Below are 22,286 nucleotides of genomic sequence, written 5' to 3'. Positions count from 1 at the left end.
CAGAACTCCACTAAGGAACTGCAAATTCAGAGTTTGGGCCGTCTGAACCCCCCTATTTGGCAGCTACAGCAGGGGTGGGGCTCTTTATGAACCTCTTCTGTCCGCAGCTCGGCAGAAAAAAACTCATAATTAACACTATGAAGGACTACAGCATCAGTATAAGGGCGAGCAGGAGTCAGGAAGAACAAAAGAAGGATAAATAGAAAAGTGAAAGAAGGAAGGAATACTGAATGGAAGCAGGGAAGGATGAGTGGGTGGATGGGTGAGTGAGAGGATGAATTTTTGGGGGGATGGGTGAAAATGAGTGAATGGATAGACCGGTGAAAGGGTGGCAGAGTAAAGGGATGGCTGGATCGATAAATGGGTGAAAGAATGAGTAAATTGATAGGTGGACAGACAGGTGAAAGGAAGGCAAAGTAAAAGGATGGATGGATAGATATATGAATGGGTGAAAGGATGAGTAAATGGATAGGTGGATAGACAATTGAAAGGGTGGCAGAGTGGATGGATGGGTGAACAAATGAGTGAATGGATAGGTGAATAGACGGGTGAAAGAATAAGTGGATGGATGGATGGATTCATGGGTGAAAGAAAAAGTGGATGGATGGCTGCATGAGTGAATGGATAGGTGGGTGGACAGGTGAAAGGGTGGCAGAGTGGACGGATGGGTGAAAGAATGAGTGAATGGGCGAATGGATGGATGCACGAGTGAATGGATAGGTGGGCGGACAGGTGAAAGGATAGCAGAGTAGATGGATAGGTTGAGTGACTGAAGGGATCAGTGCATGGACAGGTCAAAGGATGGCATAGTAAAGGGAGGGATGGATGGATGACAGAATGGATAATTGATATGGAATGGAAAAAGATTGAATGATGGATAAAAAAATGAATGCATTTAGGATGGAAAGGTGAAATAAGAGGGAGGATGGAAGGTTGAATGGATGAATAGATAGATGCTTGAATGGAAGAGACAGATGGATCTGTTCTAGGCAGGGGTTGGCTCACTTGCCTTGCTTGTTTTGTGTCATCAGAGCTTTTATTTCAAAGTGGGGGATACTTAATTTTCTGGCTACTCCCTTGGGTTGTGGGACTTTACTAATCACTTCCCTCCCCTTATAAAGTGACTCTGCAGGGGCCTCGGTGGCAATGAGTGACCACGGTACTCCCTTTACAACTTGAATACGCTGGGGCGCTGTGAGTGAGTGATAAGTAGTAGATTTTTTATTTAACGGCTCTGCAGCAGAGTTTCGGCTGTGTTCTCTCTGTAGCAAGCGAGTCTTACTTATCACTAAAGAAAAGGTGAGAGGTAGAGTTAATAATTTCAACCACTGGTAATTACTCTGGGCTACTCTCTGTTTCATTTCAACCCATGCCATATGACTGAATCTGGCCCAGATAGAGGAGGCCCAGCAAGGCTGAAACCGATGCAGCTTTTCCTCCGCTCCCGTCTTGAGGACCCTACGGCTGACCCCTCCCTCAGGTCACTACAGAAGCTGGCTCCAGTCTTTGTGTGACAGCCTGGTGCATTTTGACTGTTGCAGTCTTGTGCTTGCATTGGACTCGCTAGATTAAAACTCCTGAAATTATTAATTTGTAGGAGAAAGGTGGATCCGTGATGACCTGGAGTAAGGTCGCCTCACCTCTCTCCCCCTTTCGCCCACCTCCTTCCTCCAGTGATGGCACAGACCTTCAGGTATCTCTGTTCTTAGGAGAGCAGGGCGAGCCGCTTTGCACATAGATGGCAGCTCCGGGCAGTTACCAGTGGCTGAGATGAATTCAAGCGCTCCACCCATCTCCTTTTGGTTGTCCCCACAGCAGCGGATTCCCCATTGGTTCCTTCTAAGCACGGTGTTAATCGCACCGTGCTGGCCTTTGGTCTCTTGTTACTTACATTTTACTGTCTCCCTTCTTCAGTCCTCTTAGATTGCATTGTTTCCCCACTCATACATCACCTGTCGCATGTTTATCACCTCTTTCTTGTACTCCCGCCCTCTTAATGAAATGCAGGGATGCTCGTGACGTCTGTGTCTGCCGAGTATATTTGCATAAGTATCTGTGTTTCTGAAGATGTCACCCCAGTGGGTACAAAATAGTAAATGTTCTGTGAATTGATACAGCCGAGGCTGGGCAGATGGTTGCAGGGCAGCTCTGTTTGCAGTAAAGTTTCACTTCTCCAAGATATCCCTGATAAAGTAGATTTCTTTTCTCCAGGACTGCGGGGCGAGCATATGATTTTCAACTCTGATTTCTGCATTCCGAAGAGATGTGTTCTTTTAAAGTTGTGGTCTTTCTACATTGATCTTGCCAAGTCTGAAATGCGCTGACCCTGCAAAGGTTGTTGTTCCACCACGCCCAAGATTTGAATGCTGCGGAAATGAAATGTGTAGAATCTAATCATCGCCCTAACAGGTCTTCCTTTCTTATTTGTCTAGCTCGGTGGAGGAACCCTGCTTGGAGTTGGCATCTGGGTCACGGTGGACTCCAAATCCTTCCTCAATATATTTGGCGCGTTTGCCAGTGACTTGAGCCAGTTCGTGAACGTGGGCTACTTCCTCATCGCCATCGGTGCCGTCCTGGTTCTGCTCGGGTTCCTGGGATGCTGCGGAGCCCAGAAGGAGAGCAAGTGCCTCCTCATTACGGTAAACTCTGTTCTGCTGTTTGTTGTGAGAACATCTGATGTATGGAGGGGGGTATCAGTCCAAATTGACTAGTAATGCTGCAGAAAAACCCAAAGAAACCTCAAAAATCCTCATTTAAATACATTGTTCATCCCACAATGCATCTCTCCATGGCCTGCAATTCACCAATATAGAGGAGGAAATAACATACTCCCGACAGTTCACCAGCCCCTTCCAAAGCCAATTATCTGGGGTTTTCACCCGGAGAAGCGTTTGTTTCTTGGTGTCCGTCATAACATTAGAAGTTTTTGGAATTAGGCCCCATCCCTTCATTTATGTAAACGTTTGAACTGTTCAAGTGGAAGAGTGCCACATGACCCATGTGTTCTTTCCTCCAAAATTGTGGAAAGGGCCTCCAAAGTTCAGTGGTCTATTGGTAAAGAGTGTATTTTAAATACCTTCTGTCACATCATTCAGTAGATTAACTGCTCTAACCGAGAACACGCTCCCTGCAGAACACACTTAAGTGATGTTTCTTCTGTTCAGGATATTATCAACTGTTAATGTTCTCGCCTCAGGGCATTAACCACTATTAATTGTCTACCATACTCCTCTAACCTGGATCTGAAGACAAAAGTACATGATAATTCAAAGGAATAAAAAGTAGTTACAGCATTTTGACAAAAACGCTGTTGGCAATGGCTTCCCTTGTCTCATCCAGTATAGACCCCCTGCCTCGTTACGGTTCCTGCTCCGCACTTTTCGACCTTTGACTAATGTCCTACAGAGGCAAGCACTCTAAGCCTTCTGGTTGTCTCGGATGGTCCTAACATGCTAATGAGTCATAATTGTGTTATGCCAAGGGCGTTAACAAATGTTAACACCTTTTGTAGTGGGAATTAACTGCTTTTCATTTTTTTCCCTTTAATTACAGAGGTGGAATCTTACGCCTCAAATGAAACAAACTTTACATACCTCTGTAGTTCCAATAAACAGGAACTGGAAAAGAATGTGTTTTTCAATATAATCAAGATAGATATTAAACATTGATAATTATGCATAGAAAAATACAAGGACAATGAGTATTATTGTTGGCAAAATGAAGATAGTATCTCCATTCTGTCCCAGTAAGTGTCCGTATTCATTCGTTGTTTCGCCTCTTTCAGTTCTTCACGCTCATTCTCCTGATCTTCATCGCTGAAGTTGCTGGTGCAGTTGTTGCGTTTGTCTACTCTTCTATGGTAAGTCTTGGACTGTGTTCAACAACTGTTGCCTTGATCGCTTATCATGGTATTGGTAGCTAAGATTATTCAAGCGATCTAGGAAACTGGAAGCCTGTGTGAGCCTTTGACTTGCTGAGCATGTCCACGCATGGCGTACGCATCCAAGGGACATTGCGAAGTGTAGTGTCCTGGATGTAAAATAATCACTCTCAATGACCGGATTAGTTCTGTGACCCATAAGAGTATTCTTAACTCTGATTGTTTCTCTCTCTCTCTTTGTGCGCTACAAAACTGCAAAAAATAATAAAATATTGGTCTTGGGGTTGAGAGAAAGCTGCGGTGGTCACTGTGGATACATAGTATTTTCCTCTCCTTGTTTGACATCTTTTATTAAACGTGGTGAGTTCTACGATTGTGGTGACGTCCGGTGCGGCTTCCCTGGTAAAAAAAAAGTAATCCCCTACTTCAGATTTCTTGCACTATTTTCTGAAAAGTGGAAGGAGATCGCATGGTGCTAGGTACCCGGCAGTGAAGTTCCATTTAGAACCCACAACAAACATAGGATATGACCGACCTAAAAAAATACCCTGTAAAAGACGCAGGACCATTGCCGACATCATTCCTCACCAGCTTCACATTGGATCCAGTGTGAAACAGAAACCAGTATGTATCTCAAAAGTGACCTATGATTGCCAAACACTCCTTGACGGAGCTTAGAGCTTCATCCCCAAACAAGCGTTGGCCAGTGAGGTGAAAGAATGGTATTCAACGAGAACAATATAAATTAAATCTAAAGCTAGCCTCACTGGGGACTCATCTACTGTGGATCAATGTATATGTTGTCAGATCACATTGTAAACTTCTTCAGATTTGCAGAAACTAATGAAACATGACATTTTGAATACCAAGAAGGTTATTTGAGTCTCTCCTTCGAACTGGGGTGGCGAAGTGAGCTAAAGAACGATTATGGATTCAACCCAGATCTGTGACTGGGGGTGAGCGTCTGAAAAGTTTCAGCGCTCCGTCCATCATCTCCTTGTGTTTGCTTTGTTCGCCCTAAGTTGGCAGGGTATGCCCAGACGTGGATCCCTTGCTCACTTTGCCACTGGATTCAAGCTAGCCTGGCTGATGATGGGTGTCCTGGGATGCTTGTTTCCGGTCCAGGGAACAACTGGCTTGGCAGTTCGGGCTGGACTGTTCACATGAGGCAGAGGGTCAAAACTGATTTGCATATAGCAAGGTCTGTTCTGGGGTGGCGAAGTGAGCTAAGGAACCATGATGGATTCAACCCAGATCTGTGACTGGGGGTGAGTGTCTGAAAAGTTTCAGTGCTCCGTCCATCATCTCCTTGTGGATGCTAGCACAAAGCCAGTCTACATATTTTTGTGTGATTTGTGAATTGTTTTTATTACACACGGCTGGTGTAACAGCTAAAACGGTATCTAGGCTACACCTAAAAATTGTCAGATGGGATAAGATACGAATATCTGGCATTTCGGAAGCCAAGAAGGGTACTTGGGTCTCTCCTTCTAAAACACTTCAGGACAGATTTTTAACAGTGCTCGTTGAAATGACATATGATTAAAAGCCAAAGAACCCGAAGGCTATTCGAGCCATTATGCTTCTATACTCTCCATATTTTTGGCAAAACAGCAATAGAGGTAAAAGTACCTCGTGTTTACTTTTTACATACTAAGGTAGACATTACATGATACAGAATAGGAAAGAAAAGAGTCAATTGACACTGAGTGACAAAAAGTAAACAAATCCAATACGGAGAATCATTTATTTAACTAACAAGAGAGACCGGTTCATTTAGATAGTTAAAGACACTAAGTAGAGTGCTGCTTTTGAATTGCACGATACATCATAAAATAAATAAACAAGATCATTGCAGGTGCTAGAATGGACTTTTGGTAAAGAAAACAAAGTGCCATTTCCACGGTCCGGTCAATACAAGCACAGGACGCTGGCACAACTTAAGGGTGCACCTTGGGAGGAAACAAGGAAACTGCGAGGACATGGAGTTAAAATCTGTTCTAAAGCTGCCACATGCGGTTTACCTAAAGATCTGCCAGCTATATAGTGGGCCAGAATACTGGATGGAGTATGTGCACGCTCTCTCTCAGAGGCCCCTCTCGCAGCCTAAAGCATATGGAATGGAGTTCTTACGGCACATGATCCGTAATCCTTGAAGTCTGATCCAAACTTCTGAAATCTACCTTGGTTCCTTCAGGATAAGTGAGAGCCAGAGGGACCTGTGTAATTTTACAAGCGCCTGTGGGATCCTACTAGAGACATCAACTCGCTTATTTTTGTATTTAGCTTTCTGTTAGATAAACTGTGGCAACAGAAATACAAGTCTACGGTTAGAACCTGCGCACCAAATACCGAAACACATCCACACATGCCATTTGTCATCCAATCTGTTGCATCTTTGCAGGGTTCTAGCTGCGTTTGGCCTCACAGGATCCAGTGGACTGCAGCGGTACCTGTGCAGGCAGAGCGTCTTGTGCAAGTTCTGTGGGTCCTCTAATGTGTATCCTGTATTACCGCTCTTCTGAAATTGATTAGGTTACATATGGTTTAGGTCAGGAGACCCAATGCCAAGAGACCCAGTCCGGTAGAGTGTGTTATAAAAATGCCTCAGTCACTCAGATATACCTCATCCTATGCTATCACGAGAAAATCCATATTGGTCCTTTTACTTTTCGGTAATCATTTTAAGAAGAGGGGCCAAGAGAGGCGGCATCATGCTACCATTCGATATGAGAGCACTTAGTAAGAATCCTCGATATGGTAATTGCGACGACTTTGAACAACTCTGCGACAGAGGCTTCAGACACTTCTCTGGTAGTTTCACGTGGTTCCTTCTAACCACAATTTAAAGTAACAAAACGAACTGTTTGGGAACAATGACCTGCTAACCAACGTTCGAGCCATTCAAAGACGCGACTGCAAAACTAAATCTGAACAAGGATCATGTGTTAGTAGAGACATCAAACTCTCTCCCTCAGAAATATAATCTGTGACCTTCGAGCGTCACTCATCCTCAGACAATAGCACAAAAGTCAATTAACTCTAACAAAAGGAAGAGGAAGTAAAAATGTCCTACAAAACAGGTTCTGAAGACAGAAGGCAATAACAACATAACAAAACATATTTAAAATCATGTGATGTCTGGAAATAGAAAACAAGGCTTGGTTGATTCAGTCATTCCATCTTACGGGTGGATCCTCATTGTAAATGACAAACCTTAGAATTGAACTCTCTACTTCACTCGGTCTTTGAGAAGTTTTGAACCACATTTTCCCCTTTAGACACTTTACATCTTCTAGTTTAATGAGCATTAAAAGAAGCAAGGTTGGAAGGGGCAGCCAAGAAAGTGAAGCCTCCCCGATTGAGGGATATAGCCAATCAGGCTTCATATTATATTCGATGGTTCTCCCCGCAGGCGGCCTTTGCATTTGTACTTCCGGATGAATGAACTACAGAATTTGCATACATTCGGCCTCATGTTCTGAAAATCAATGCAAGACGGAATGGTACTCTGCCTTTATTTGCAAAATGTAAGCAGACTACACAATATAACAGATTTTGGGGAGCAGGGATTACATTAGTATCTTATCCCATCTGACTATTTTTAGGTGTAGCCTCGATACAGTTTTAGCTGTTACACCTGCCTTGTGTAATAAAAACAATTCACAAACCATATAAAAATATGTAGATTGGCTTTGTGCTAGCCTCTCCATCGATTGGTCTCTTCATCTGTCATTCACATTTTGTTTGCTTCTGCTCCCAGTAACAGACAGTGGCAGTGGGTAAGCTCACGCCAGACTTGGACTCTCTTGCACCGTGAGACAGCATTTCACCTGATCTCATGTCCACATCTGCCTAAAAACAAGGGCACTTCAGTGCCAAGGCTTGTGGGTGAGTATTTTGTATAGCTAATGTATAGCTAATGTTTTTTTTTCTTTCCAATGTTTTCCCTTATTTCTTTGTTTTCATCCATACATGTTAAAATCGGTTTTGGCTGATGTCCTGCATCAGAATGTTATTAAAACTTTGTGTCTTAAGGTTACAGTAATTCAAAGCCAGTAGTAAATATTCGTTTTTTAGCATTAAAACGAAAAAGGCTTTTATGCCTGATTTAAGTTCAGCTGCCTGTTGGGAACCTGGGGCACTGTTCTATTAAAATTATACACTCCATTTTTTGGGGTTTATATTTATGTATAGTGCAAATATTTGTTCCCCGTTTTAACAGCAACATGTTTTCTTTCTTCTCTTTCTTTTTAGTTTTGTGCCATATGCCACCAGCTTTCTGAGGCCATACTTATTGACTTTACCAGTGCTTGTTTTCCTTTTTTTATACTTGTAGTGTTCTGTTTTTGGCATGAGATTTATACTAAAAGTGGCTGGAAGCCAAGAAAATAAATACTTGCAAAGCCAATGAGTCTGGCCTTGTGAAGTGGGTGAGATTTTTACCTTTTTATTTAGTACTGCATGCATATGCCACAAAAAAGAAGAAACAAAGAAAACATGCCGCCTTCAAAACGCAGCAGCCGTGTGATTGCAATAAAAATGTTAATTAAAAAAACATAATTTGAATACACCTGTCCGGGTGTTTCATAGCAGGCGCAGGGTACTTGGAAGATGCATAAAATCCATTATAAATTGTGATGCACATCACACAAGTATGTTTCTTATTGGTACAGTGAAAAGTTACTATTGGATTTGAATTGCCGTAACTTAAAAATTGTTTAAACACCTAAGGATGACAAAAGAAACCCCACAAAGAAGGGTATAAAAGCAAAATTGCATGTAAGGCCCCATCAACCCTGGCCCGGAAGGGCACGTCTTTGATTTGCGATCGAAAAATACTGCCCTTTGCAGTGCAGGAGAACCAGTGGCTGAAATGGGGTGATGCGTGCTGTGGAGGGTGGACACAGATTGTGAGTAACAGAACACAACATCTTAACCCCTGAACCGGTTGTCTCCCAGTGCTTCCCTGCCGTGAACCAGGTGCCATCACCATCTGCATTGAGTTCCATAGGCTCATGGTTGACTGTGCACTGATTCTTGTATTTTCGCTTTGAGCAAGTAAGTATGTAGTAATTTGTGAAAATGCTTGTGTGTGTGCCATATGCCTGTAGTACTTGCATGGCTTTGAATAAACCATACAAAGCAAAACCTATTAACTTTGCCAATACTTGTTAAATGGAAACTGGGACCCTACGTGGGTGCGAGTATTGTGTAGAAAGTGATCAATTCACATCATATGTGTGGTAAAAACAATAGACTTTCTTGTGTTCTTTAGTGTGATATAGCTTGTACTGGGTAAACGTAAAGCTCATTAATGCACATAGATTGGCCTTGATTTTAAACATTTATATCTGCAGGCTCAAAACATTATGGAGCCTTTGTTAAGGCAAGTGTTGCAAAGGGACTACAGCAGAGATCCGTCCTCCACTCAAGTCTGGAATTCGACCATGACTGAGGTAAGGCATCTGGGACTTGACTGGTGGTCTGCTCAGAAAAACATTTGTATAATGGATTTGTTTTATTAGGATGGTTTACTTTAGACATTTGTACTGAAACCTGTACCATCTGTTTATAGCCCAGACATTTGTAATGGCCAGCATTTGGGCATGTTTGCTGGCCATACCCATGGCCTCACCAGGTGCCCAGTGTAGTGATGAGCACCTTCCTCACAAGTTCACTCATTTGATTTGGCAGTTTATGCGGCTCGCATGTTCGCTTTGTGTGTGCTGCCATTTCTAACTGATTATCTGGTAGTGGCGGGGAGGTGGCTTTCACCTACGAATGTACTGAAATTTCAGCTTATGGAAATCCCACCTCCTGGTAATTCTGGCCTGTTCAAGCTCCCAGGGTTAGCAGTAGAGTTTTTTAGATGAATGATGATATCCCTTTTCTGAAGTGGGGTAGGAGTAAGCACCTTGAAGCTAGTCTGATAACACAAGTTGGAGAAGGGGCTGTAGCTTAGTCTGCGGCTGCACATGCAATAGGATACTTTGAAAAGGCCTTGTAGAAGAGTGGCAGGGAGCTCTCAGCAAGTAGCGAGATGTTGTTCTTTGGAAAATTTGATGCTCTCATTTGTTCTCCCATGGTAACATTAGCCCCAGAAAGGATGAGAAGTATTGTGGTCCTAGAACAGAGCATTAAGTTTTCTTGACATTGCCAACTGAATAACCAGACCTGGGAAGAGTTCTTCTTTGGCAACCGCTACAGCTGTTTTCCATGCCGCCTAGATGCTTCAGCCTCCAATATGAAGCTTTAAAGGGGCAACACTTGTCACTTTTTGTTCTTTTCTGTATTTGACAAACAAATGTCAGTCTTTATAGCTGTATTAAAAAATAAATCTGCCTGTTAAATAGGGCATTTGGGGGCAAAGAACGCAAAGTGAGGGCTTCATGTGACTTTGCAAGCGTGCTGCGGTAATATCTTTCTGAGAAGGCCTCTGAAGGGACTTCCCTCCTTATCACTCTTTACCTATACTGTAGCACAACCTACTGCGGCTTTACGCCCTGAGGGAGCTGCACTGTGGTTCTGCGCCTTCGAATTCGAAATGGTCAACTAGAAGTCGGTATGTTTCTAAGGACTTGGCTCTTCAGTCTCACGGGCTACATTTCCACCCAGCCTTTTCCTCAGGTTATATTTTTTAAGTCAGCTAGCACCAAGAAACGTTTAAGGAGGTGAGTCTTTTATAGTTAAAGATGTTTACTTAGGTATAGGAGCTTTGCATCATACCTTTTCTTGTGTTTTTAAAAGAAGGAAAGGAGAACACGAAATCGTGGTGTGTTTCCTGAAAGGAGGAAGGACATTCACGGAGATAAGGTTAAAGAAATGTATCTGGGTTAACAAGCAAAAACAGAAGAAAAGAGCCCAACTGTGGTATGCTCAGTTTCAAATTAGGGCCTTTGGACTGTGTGACTGGAGTTTTAATCCAGGTTTTTCCACTCTATCAAATTCTTTGATAATGGACAAGTGAGTCTTTACATTCCTGTTCTTTACTTTGTGTCCTCCCAAAAATTGAAATGCTTCAAAATGGCGTATAAGCTGGCCATAAGGCGTTTATTTAAAAGAAACTGGGATTCCCACTTACGTATATTAGTCAGGTAATCCCATCTGAAACAGTAATTTATGTTTTCCACCCACTTCCATTTCGATATAAGGACCCGCAGTTTGTCTGTAGAAATGTATCACTTTCAGGCACTTGCTTGTTCCTTTCTAGAGTTCTTGGGAATAACTGGCCTGCTTCGAGGGCAAGATCGGAGACCGTGGAGGTGTAAAATGGAAGCAGGTGAAGGTGGTGGGTGGGTGCGTGTATGTGTTGTGATTCAAATATATATAAGAATATGAGCAGCAAAAGTTTTTTAACCAATCCTTTGTTAAAAAAAATAATAATAATTAAAAAAAAGATCCTGAGAAAGATTTCAGTGCTGCCTGAGTCGCAATTGTTAATGGGAAATTCCTTCAGGGTTACCTAGAATTTAATATCTTACCAAGGTTGCCTGGGTCATCTACCCAGTCCTCCTTTTGCCAGCTTGTTGCCGACCTTGCAATCTATTACCTTCGCTGTTACCCAATCAATACTCTGCTGTGTGTATCTCCTGTAGCTGCTCTGTTTTAAATTGGTTCAATGTTTGTTTCTCTAGCACAGCTGCCAACGTTCACTGTCATCCCTGTTACATATTTTCTTGAGCCTGTTTCTCCACATCTCAAGGCTCTTCTCTCCTGCATCTTGTATTTCAGCCCTTTAAAGATGTGAATGACTTGTTTATCGACTGCCCTCCCGTGTCAAGTGTACTTGCCTGAGTTTGTCATTCCAGTCACTTGATCAGTCAGCCCTCGACTGTCCCCAGTCTATATCTGTCATACAGGGTATGCTCTCCGAAGGTGTTGGCAGAAATGGAGTGTATTAAATGGTGTGGTTGTGCGACACACTCACCGCTCTTAGGTTTCATTTGTTAAACCTACAGCGCAACCTTGTGTAGCTGTGGCTCTCATCAGCAATGCTTACACTAAGGAACAAGTGTAAAGCATCTAAACATCACCAAACAATTGAACTCGACGAGACAATAAAGAAATCCGACTCCACTTTATAAAAATAGACTATTTGTAGACTCCACAACAAGATCCACTGAAGGGTTCAGGAGAGATAGAATTTACAAGGTAAAGTAAATCAAAGTGCTTCATTCAACTGCAAACAAGCATGTTCGCCAAATTTGACACTTGAAAACATTTTCACTCAAAGGTTTGGACTAGCTGCAATGCGGCCACTTGGAGTCCCTTTAGGTGACCAGCCCCAGGAGGGAGCAAGTCAGTGGGACCAGCAAGGTCCTCTGAAACAGTTACCTCAGCAGGTGGATCAGTATTCAGTGTGTTCCAGGTACTTTCATCCTTTGCAGGGCTTTCCTTTAGAAGTGATCCTCATGCAAGGAATGAAGGATGTTGAAGATGCTCCAGGATGTGATGCTGTTGACGGGGGTCGTGCTGCGACTACTCCTCGGTCCACGAAGGAGGTGAGGTGATCCTTGTCACAGGTCCAATGACCCTCAAAGTCCTGTAGGTGCTGGCAGACGTCCAGTTGCCACAGTATCAGTCACCGGTCAATACTTCCAGGGTCAATAACTTGTTCCCTGGGGTTCCCAGCTGTACTCCGACAGCACTACCAGTCTCAGAACTCAGGTGCAACTTTGTGTGTAGGGTCCTGGTCCCTGGTGCTCTGTGGCATGTTTGACAGCTGGTTGAAGACTTTGGTCTACCAACTTTCCCTAGCAGGCTCCTTCAGCTGTTGTGTCCCTGTGCTGCAAACAGGAGACCAGTCAGCTGGCACTTGGAGTCACTTTACTTTGTCTGGGCTCTTGAAATTACTTCTCCTTGAGCTGGACCTGGCAGGCGCAGTGCCTTTTCTATGCTAGCCACCAGGTGCAGCAGGAGCAGTCCATGACAGTGCAGCCTCCCTTTGCCAGTTCCACAGTGCAGCAGGGCAGTGAGTCCTCAGTCCTTTTTCCAGTCCAGTCGATATTGGAGTTCGGGGTGCACTACTTATGTTCAGAAAATGTCCTCAGGACAGGATGCGGTTGTTAGCCAATGGGCTACCAGGTTCCCTCCCATCTGATGACCATTTTCTGCAAAGTGTGGCATTTGGGAATCGCAGGATGCAAAATTGTGCCCACTTCCAAGATGGCAGTACCCCTCTTTCTGTGTGTGAAGCTCCCTAGCCCAACCCAGAGGTGTGGCTACCAAGAGGGCTACACGCTCCTGGAAAACCGGTTTGGCAACTGGTTTTCCCTCTTCTGTCCGTAGTGGCAGTGTGTCTGCCTGAACAGTGGAGCACCACCTCTCCCAAGTGTTTGCTCATCAAAGTCGACTTCTCCTTTGAAGCGCTCTTTATAGGCCAACACCCGCGTGGCTTCCTGCAGGAGGGAGGGGACACCTCCTTCCAGAGCTGGTCCCTATTATATCCTTTAGTGGGAGTCGTTAGCACGTCTCCTCAGAAGGGCAGAAAGCTGTCTGCAAGAGGACCCCATCTCCAACCGGTATGGGCAACAAAGTGACTACTTTGCAAAAGTTGCACACTGCAACTTGTTTCATTCATTTTGTCCTGAGAATCAAGTCTGACTTAATGTAATGAGGTTTTTGATACCTTGAATGAGCTACTTTGGTTGTACCGTTCCAGAGTTAGCACTGCTGAGGAGTCAGCATGTAACTGGTACTCACTATTAGGGTGACTAAGCCTTTCCACAGTAAAAAAACAACTGTTTCACATTTTACTATCCAAACATGTAAAATAACGTGTTCTGCCTGTGAGGTATGTTGCACCTCCCCTAGGACATAATGAGCCTTCCATAGGGGTGACTTGCATATATAAAAGTGGGAAATCTGGCTATGCCATATACTTTAAATGACAACGACGGGCTAGCAGCTTAAACTACTCTTCCAGCCTGTAACTGGTGTGCAGGGAGACTCCTTTTACTTCTCCAGTATTGGATCTTTCAGAGATTCACATGTATGTATATGTATGTATATATATATATATATATATATATATAGTACCAAATTACCATAGGCTACCATGCAATGAACAGTCAGTGCCATAGCCTACCCACCTTCTTTTGTAAAAAGAACCAAAACCAATCAACAGCCAATCAGGCGATAGCACCCTCTAGAACAATCCCAAGAGAGGCTAGGTTCCTCAGATTTTCTACCTCATCTCTTGTGAAAGGGAGTCTCCCTGAGCTCTGCTCAGTTTTTTCTCTGTTTCCTCAAAATTTCTGACAATATTTCTTCAAGCATGTCTGAATCTTCTAAGAAAGGCCTCTTCAGGTCGTGTGGATCGTGTGGAAAAAAGAGGCTGCATTCCGAAGACCCACATAAGGACTGCATCTACTGCCTTTACCCTCAACACAAGGTAAAAGACTGTAAAATATGCAGAACCTTTTCTACTAAGACCCTCAAAGGTAGAGAGGGTAGACTACTGATTTGGCTTCAAAACATTAAGGCAAAATCTAACGTTCCCTCTGAGGATGAGGAGAGCTCTACCTCATTGACATCTAGAGAAACACCTAAGAGGAGAGAAAGATCTCTTGATTTTCCTGAGGTTTAAAAAAAAAAAAAGGCATCAAAGAAATATCGCCATGAGAAAGAAAGTACCTCACAAAAAGGAAAGTCATCATTTCCTTCTGAGGAGAAAAGCTTTAAAGACTAGGACAAATATTCTTCTTATCAGTCCATGAAGATATCTGTCTCTAAGAAACTTTTACCACCGATGGCATTAATTTCTAAGGCTTCGGCGTCGTCGAGAAAATCATCTACAACGCAAGATTCTCCTTCATCGTCGACGAAGAAATCTCCATCGCCGACAACTGTTTAGACGACGATCCCGTCGATGACGCTTCAGGTGACGATGAGTGCTGTACTGCCGACTATTTCATCGTCGATGACATCGCCAACGACAACTGCAATTTTTTTTCGACGGGGGTCTCATCGACGATGGTCATCCCGTCAACGACAGTGGTTCCGTCTATGGCCATGACGACGATCTTGTCGACGATACAGACGACGGCGGTTGTGTCTGGTCCAATCATGTCCTCGTCGACAATGCAGACACCTTTAACGTCGATAAAGTCGTTCTATACTACGCCTGGTAGCAAGCGACCATCTTCTCTTCAGCTTACACCATTATATCCACCGTCGACGTTCTCGTCGATGACCCCGTCGACAAAACAAATTTTGCAGAACCCGGCAATTTCTCCTTTACCTCCTTCAACATTCCTGGAGGAATCTGATAATGATGGAATGTTTGCACAAGAAGATACTCTATCACAATTACATGTGAATTATCAGGAAGATGATGAGGAGGACTATAGTGAATACTATCAACGAGAATATCCTCCTCCACAAGCAAGGATGCAATACATGGAGCCGATCTCCGAACCTATGGTTCACATGCCTGTTGCAATGATTCAAGATCTGCATGATTTGTTACAAGACCATCATACACGTTTTCCTTTTGGATCCTGTTCCTCCACCTCTGCAGCCACCATTGACTGCTGCTTCTCAACCTCCATCGCCAGTCAATACTCCACCTCCAACTATCTCTTTCAGTAAAGCAAACAGATTGCTTTCTTTATGATTTTAAAGACACAGCTAGGAAGTAGATTAGATCTATTCCTATCGTTGATCACATATGGGAGGAAGGAGTGGAAGTGATAAACACCAGCCACTGTTATTCCGGTTTTGCCTAGAAGTGACAAAAAATACAAGGCTTCGGACGATGCGCCAGCGTGCCTTATAAGTCACCCTAAGCCTGATTCTGTCATCTCATAGGCTGCGCGGCGTAGATCGAGGAATCCTCTAACACCTTTCACTGCTCCACCTGACAAGCAAGGGAGGCATTTGGATAGTACTGGAAAGAGATTTACGACCACATCAGGGGCAACTGTTCGAGCGGCAAACGCTATTGCGATTCTAGCCAGGTACGGTCGGCAGATGTGGTCAGATATTTCCCAATTTTTAGAACTAATTCCGGAGGACAAAAGGATTGATGCAAGGAAAATCCTCCTTGTAGGAGAAAGGTCGGCCTCCGAGATCATAGAGGCATCCATGGATATTGCGTCTTTGGGTTTCCGCCAGCAGGCTGGAGCGGCTGTTTTGAGACACCAGGGTTGGCTAAAGGCAACCATGTTCCGCCCTGAAGTACAAGGAAAAATTTTGGATATGCCTTTTGATGGCGAGTAACTATTCGGCAAGCATGTTGATGATGCTTTACAAACCATAAAAACAGATACGGACACTGCTAGGGCCCTAGGAGTGCTACAATACAGGAAAACCCCATTTTGTGGAGTGCGGGGCAGAGGAAATTATTCCTTTCGAGGAGGTTATCAAAGGTACCAACCTCAATCATACACCTCTTACAGTCCAGCTTATCAGCAGCAACAACAATATTGAGCACCACCACAAGCTGCTTATTCCAGACAGCCCAGGAGAAAACAGGTTCAATCTAGAGACACAGGCCGTAAGCAGTGACAATGCTGCGCCGCCTGCCGCTCCTCTGACTTCCAAAAAAAGTCTCTCTCCTTATTCTTGGATCAATGGGAAAGTATAACATCAGACAAATGGGTCCTAGATATAAGGTATTTCCATACCCTAGAATTTACCACAACTCCACCTAATCACCATCCCCAAAAATCGACAACTGATCATCTGCACTTATTAAAGAAGGAGGCTTTGATAATGCTGCAGAAAGGAGCAATAGAGCTTGTTCCACGTTTTCAAAAGGGGAAGGGATTTTACTCTCGCTTTTTCCTTATAAAAAAAGAAGAGAACCGGGGATTGGCGTCCCATTTTAGACCTCAAACTCAACAAATACCTGTTGAAGAAATCCTTTCGCATGGTCGCTCTTCAAGAGATTTTACAGCTTTTGAACCATTTGGATTTTTTAACAAGCCTGGCTCTGGAAGATGCATACTTCCATATCCCGATTCACCCCAAACATCGCACATTTCTAAGGTTCACAGTGGCAGGCGTGCATTATCAGTTCATCGTCCTTCTATTTGGCCTTCGCTCAGCTCCACGGGTTTTTACCAAGTGCCTTGTCCCCGTGGCAGCCTTTCTGAGACTGAAAGGCTTACAAGTATTCCCATACATCGACGATTGTTTGGTAAAAGCTTTCTCTCTTCGTCAGGCTTCAGAAGACATCTCTTTCTGCCAGCAACTGTTCCGTTCTCTGGGCCTGGCAGTCAATCTCCAAAAATCCATTCTAGCTCCTTCTCAGAGGATAACTTTCCTAGGAGCACTGATAGACACTCTTCAAAACAAGGTATACTTATCAACGGAAAGAATGAATGCCATTTTGTCTCTGGCTCACGACCTTCACAGAAGAAAGTGCGCTTCTTCTGTTCGTCTCCTCAAATCCTTTCTCGGGATGTTGTCTTCCGCCATTCTCATGGTTCCTTCTGCTCGGCTGAGAATTAGACCACTTCAAGAACAATTGGATGCCCAGTGGCTTCAGATATCAGGATCATTCGACGACATAGTTCGGATAACTCTGATCATGAAAGAAGCACTTCTTTGGTGGCAATCTCCTCCCCAACTCTCTCTGGGACAGTCATTCCTTTCTCCTCTTCCAGAATTTGTTCTGACAACAGACGCATCTTTGGAAGGCTGGGGAGTGCATCTGCAAGACCTGCAAATAAGTGGCAAATGAAGTGTCTCTCTCTCAAATGCATATCAATTTTCTGGAACTGCAGGCAATTTCTCTAGCCCTTCAATCATTCCTCCCAAGTGTAGAAAAGAGGCCTCAGCTAGGCCTACCAGTGCAAGGGGTTCGCCCTTCTCTGCACAGTCCTCAGACTATTAGAAAAAAGTTGGCACAGAAACTGGAATAGAAAATACAGAGTTTAATAAACCTCATGAGGTGGAACCACATTCACCCAGCACCCTGTGGTGCTGAATGAAGGTAGCACACTGAACAGAAGGGCCATGGTCCTTTTATACCCACGCAGGGGCTAAAAGAAGACGGTACAAGTATACTTGAGAGGAGTTATGCACATATACGGTCATACAGAAACTGCACAGTCGACAAGTGGGAGGAGTTAACAGTTTGCTAACACTGGTAAACATATCCTGACAGTTACAGACTACTAGCAGCTGCAAACTCAACTGGGCATGTGCAAAGGTAGAAGATACTAAATATAGTCTGTTTCTAGGCAGATTACAAGAGCAGTCAACACTAAGGGAGGACAAAGCACATGGTGAGCACATGGCAAACAAAATGGCTGCTAGAAATACAAAATGGATTCCACAAAATGTACAAGATAGCCTCTAAATACCAGATGGATTCTGCTAACGCTAATTTAATCGCATCCAATTTACAACACAAGGATAAAAGCATCCTCAGTCCTCATACGCATGGACAACACTACCTGCATGCATTACCTCAACAAGCAGGGAGGGACGAGATCCCCGTTTCTATCTTGGGAAGCTCAGAAGATATGGGAATGGGCTTGTCAGCACCAGATAAACTTCAAAGTGGAGCATCTCCCAGGAATAAAGAACAACCTAGCAGACACATTGAGCAGGTTAACTGTATCAAACCACGAATGGGAACTGAACCAAACGATTCTCAACCGCATATTTCAAAAATGGGGAACACCCAACCTGGATTTGTTTCAGGAGAACTGGAAATGCCGGTTCAATGCCAGCAGAAATCCTCAGCCAGGTTCATGGGGGAATGCGTTTCGATAAGGTGGTCAGGGATCTTTGCGTACGCTTTTCCCCCATATCCTTCAATCTCCAAAGTGTTGATGAAAATGAAGAGGGAACTGTGCCAACTCATCCTCATTGCCCCACGTTGGCCTCGTCAGCACTGGTTCAAAGAACTTCTCCTGCTAACGCAGTCCAGTCCTTTTCACCTTCCTCCATCTCTCACATTGTTTACGATGAACAAGGGACAGAACCTACATCCTCAACCAGCTTCGCTGCAATTGCATGCCTGGAACCTGAGCACAATGAGTACAAAGATTTGGACATCCCTCAAGATTGTACATTTATTTTGTCAAAGGCAAGAGCTGAATCGACGTCAAAAACTTGTAGATGAAATGGAATAGTTTCTGCTCTTGGTACCATCACAGTAGTATTCACCCTTTTGACTCTACCCCAGAAAAAATCCTGCCTTACCTTTTATCCCGGGCAAGGTCAGGTCTTGCTTATGCTTCAATAAGAGTACATCTTGCGGCTATCTCTCGATACAGACGAACATTGGATACCTCTTCTCTTTGCTCTGCTCGCATCATCAAACAGTTTATGAAAGGCCTTTTCAGAACTTTTCCTCCTATCAGGCCTCCTCCGCCTGAATGGCGCCTGAATATAGTCTTGTCACAATTAATGAAGCCGCCTTTTGAGCCGATCCACAAATCGGAGCTCAAATATCTCTCATGGAAAGTAGCTTTGCTTCTCACGCTCACATTAGCTAGAAGAGTGAGTGAAATCCAGGCCTTCACCATCAAGGAACCTTTCTTAAGCTTCACAGAGGATTTTGTAATGTTGCAAACAAATCCTAAATTTATTCCAAAGGTGCCATCCCAGTTTCACTTCAATGAGCCAGTAATTCTACGCACCATTTTCCCGCATCCTTCATCTCCAACGGAGAAGTCTCTTCACTATCTAGATGTAAAGAGGTGCCTCAAATTCTATTTGCAAAAAACTGAGAATCTACGCTGAACAGATCAACTCCTAGTATCCTATGGACCTGTTAAGTTAGGATCTGCTGTTACAAAAAGGACTGTCGCACGTTGAATTGCTTCTACTATCCAACTATGTCATGTGAAAGCGGGTAAACCATTTAACACCAAGACCTAGGCGCATTCCACAAGAGCAGTATCTTCTTCTGCTGCTTTCTTTGCTGGTGTCCCTCTAGACAAGATTTTCCGTGCCGCTACCTGGAAGAATGCTGATACCTTCACGCGGCACTACTGCCTGGACATGGCATCTTACAGTGAAGCAGCGGTGGGGCAGGTAGTCCTACGCCATCTGTTTCAATAAGGTAGGCCTCTATACGTAGAGGTATTTTTTGTTATCTAATGTATGTATGTAGTTATAGTTAGGACCTATTATCCATAGGAAATCCGCAACATTCTATTTGGAAAAACTTTGGTGCCGGTTGACGAATCTTGGCAAATTTTTCAAAACTGGTGGGGTGCTCCGGTCCGCTCCTATCCTGAAAGTCTCCAGGTGATTCGTCAAGCGGGGGCAGAGAAAAAAGGGGGGTCCCAAAACGTGTTTTTCCCATGCAGGTTTCCATAGGAACCGTTAATCGCAGCTGCAGCCCGAACTGCTGAACGGAATTACACCAAATTTGGCAGAAAGGTAGACCTTGGTTAAGAGTCGTGCCTTTTGCTTAAATGGTGTAAATCCGTTCAGTAGTTCCTGAGAAAATCAAATCAAAATCATAGAAATATCTATGGCCACGGAGGTTCCGCGCACCCTCCCGAAATCAGGAAGTGTTGGCAGCCATCTAATAAAAAAACGCACAAAACGTGATAAGGGGGCAGGGTAGAAACAGGGGGTCCCACAAGGACCCCCCAAAACATTTTTTTTTTGTTTTTTTTTTTAAATCGGCAAAATCCGCGCTGGGAGCGCGGATCCTGCAGATCAAAAAAAAAAAAAACAAGCGCGGACTCCCGCGCTTCAATGCTAATTAGCCCCCGGGGGGCCAAATCCCGGGGGCATGTTAATAATAAAGTGTGGGGAGCCCAATCCCCCCCCCCCCCCCCACACACACTGCCCCAGGGACTGCCACCCCCCAGGGCAAAGTATGAATCATTGCAGGGGGGCACACGGCCCCCCCGCAGCCCCAGGGACCGCCACCCCCCGGGGCTCCACTTTATTGAAATAGCGGGGGGCACACAGCCCCGCCCCCCGCAGTCCCGGGACTGCCACCCCTGGGGCTTTTTTAAATAAATACCCTGTGTGGGGCAGGCTCAAGCTCCCCCACACGCCCCGGGGACCACCACCTCCCCGGGGCACTAAAGATTGTAATTGGGGGATCCATGACAGACCCCCCCCACCCCCGGGGCTTTGTAAAATATGGGAGGGGGGCCGCGCGGCCCCCCTCTTGAAGCCATTGATGGCCCTGGGGACCGCCACCCCCCAGGGCCAGCTCCTGCAGTGTCCCGGGGTGCCCACCCCCGGAACACTGTAGTTTGCAATGACAGGGTGGGAGCCGCGAGGCTCCCGCCCTGTCATTGCAAACTGCTTTGCTTCATTGAAGCTAGAGCAGGGAAACCTGCTCTCGCTTCAATGAAGCAAAGCAGATTGCTTTTCCACATGGGGAGCAGCATGTTAGCTGCTCCCCATGTGGAAAAGCAATGGAGCCGGCTGGGACTGTGGGGGGATTGGGAACCCCCCCCCCACGGTACCCAAAGGAGAGGGCCAGCCCTGGGGGATGGGGTCCCTGGGGCTACAAGTGGCCCGGGAGGGGGGCCACGCGGCCCCCCTCCCCAAAAGTCCATATTTTTTTTCCTTTTTTAAAAAGAAAGGCCGGCCCCGGGGATGGGGTCCCCGGGACCATAAGTGGCCCGGGAGGGGGGCTGCGCAGCCCCCCTCCCCAACAGTTTAAAAAAAAAAAGAATTTAAAAAAAGGAAGAGACCATGCCCCGGGGGATGGGGTCCCCGGGGCCGATTATGGCCTCGGGAGGGGGCCACGTGACCCCCTTACACATTTTTTTTTTAAATAAAAAAAAGATTAGGGGGCAGGCCCTGGGGGATGGGGTCCCCAGGGCCAAAAAAATAGAAAAAGAAGGGGGGCTACACAGCCCCACTTCTTAAAAAAAAAAAAAAAAGACCGGCATCGCGCCTGAGGCCACGCGCCCTCCTTTCATCACTCTGCAAACGCGCCCCCTGGCCTGGCGCGTTTGCAGAGGGGGAACGAATTCCCCTTGAATACTGGGGGTCAACTAGCCTACCAGGAACCTCCAGGATGCGCCAGGGGGCTGCGTTGCTGAGAAGTGTTCTGAGGCCCCGCCCCTTTTTACACCTCTGTGCAACGCAGCTCTGTGGCAGTTACTGGAGGTAGCTGGTGGGCTAGTTGCTGCATCTTTGAGCCCAGTACTGATCCTGAAAAGTAATTTTAACCATACTTACCAGTAACTTGAATTTCCTTCCATAGGATATCATTGCCTGCTTTTTGTTGAAAAATTTTCTGTGTTGATTTTTGAAACTTACAAATATTCCTCTAAAATCAACCGAACTACGAATTCCAATTTACTCACCTGTTATCAGGAGAGACCTTAGTGCTGCATCTTTGAGCCCAGTACTGATCCTGAAAAGTAATTCTAAACGTACTTGCCAGTAACTTGAATTTCCTTCCATAGGCTAACATTGACTGGTTTCACTTGGAAATTCTTTTAAGTGTGGAGTT

The 22,286-nt window shown here is 44.8% G+C and overlaps 1 protein-coding gene across 2 annotated transcripts in view; it reads left to right on the top strand.

The window, feature by feature from the left end:
- The window catches only part of TSPAN1 (tetraspanin 1), a 346,494-nt gene that overhangs the window by 283,108 nt on the left and 41,100 nt on the right, over positions 1-22,286 (top strand). For both annotated transcript variants that reach the window (XM_085602757.1, XM_085602756.1), the window contains exons 3-5: positions 2,433-2,639; positions 3,785-3,859; positions 9,241-9,339. In XM_085602757.1, coding sequence (XP_085458883.1) covers positions 2,433-2,639; positions 3,785-3,859; positions 9,241-9,339 — 381 coding nt within the window. The remainder of the gene's footprint in view (positions 1-2,432; positions 2,640-3,784; positions 3,860-9,240; positions 9,340-22,286) is intronic.

Source organism: Triturus cristatus, chromosome 4_2, assembly GCF_964204655.1.
Source record: "Triturus cristatus chromosome 4_2, aTriCri1.1, whole genome shotgun sequence".
Lineage (NCBI taxonomy): Eukaryota > Metazoa > Chordata > Amphibia > Caudata > Salamandridae > Triturus > Triturus cristatus.
This window is presented reverse-complemented; position numbering and strand designations above follow the sequence as displayed.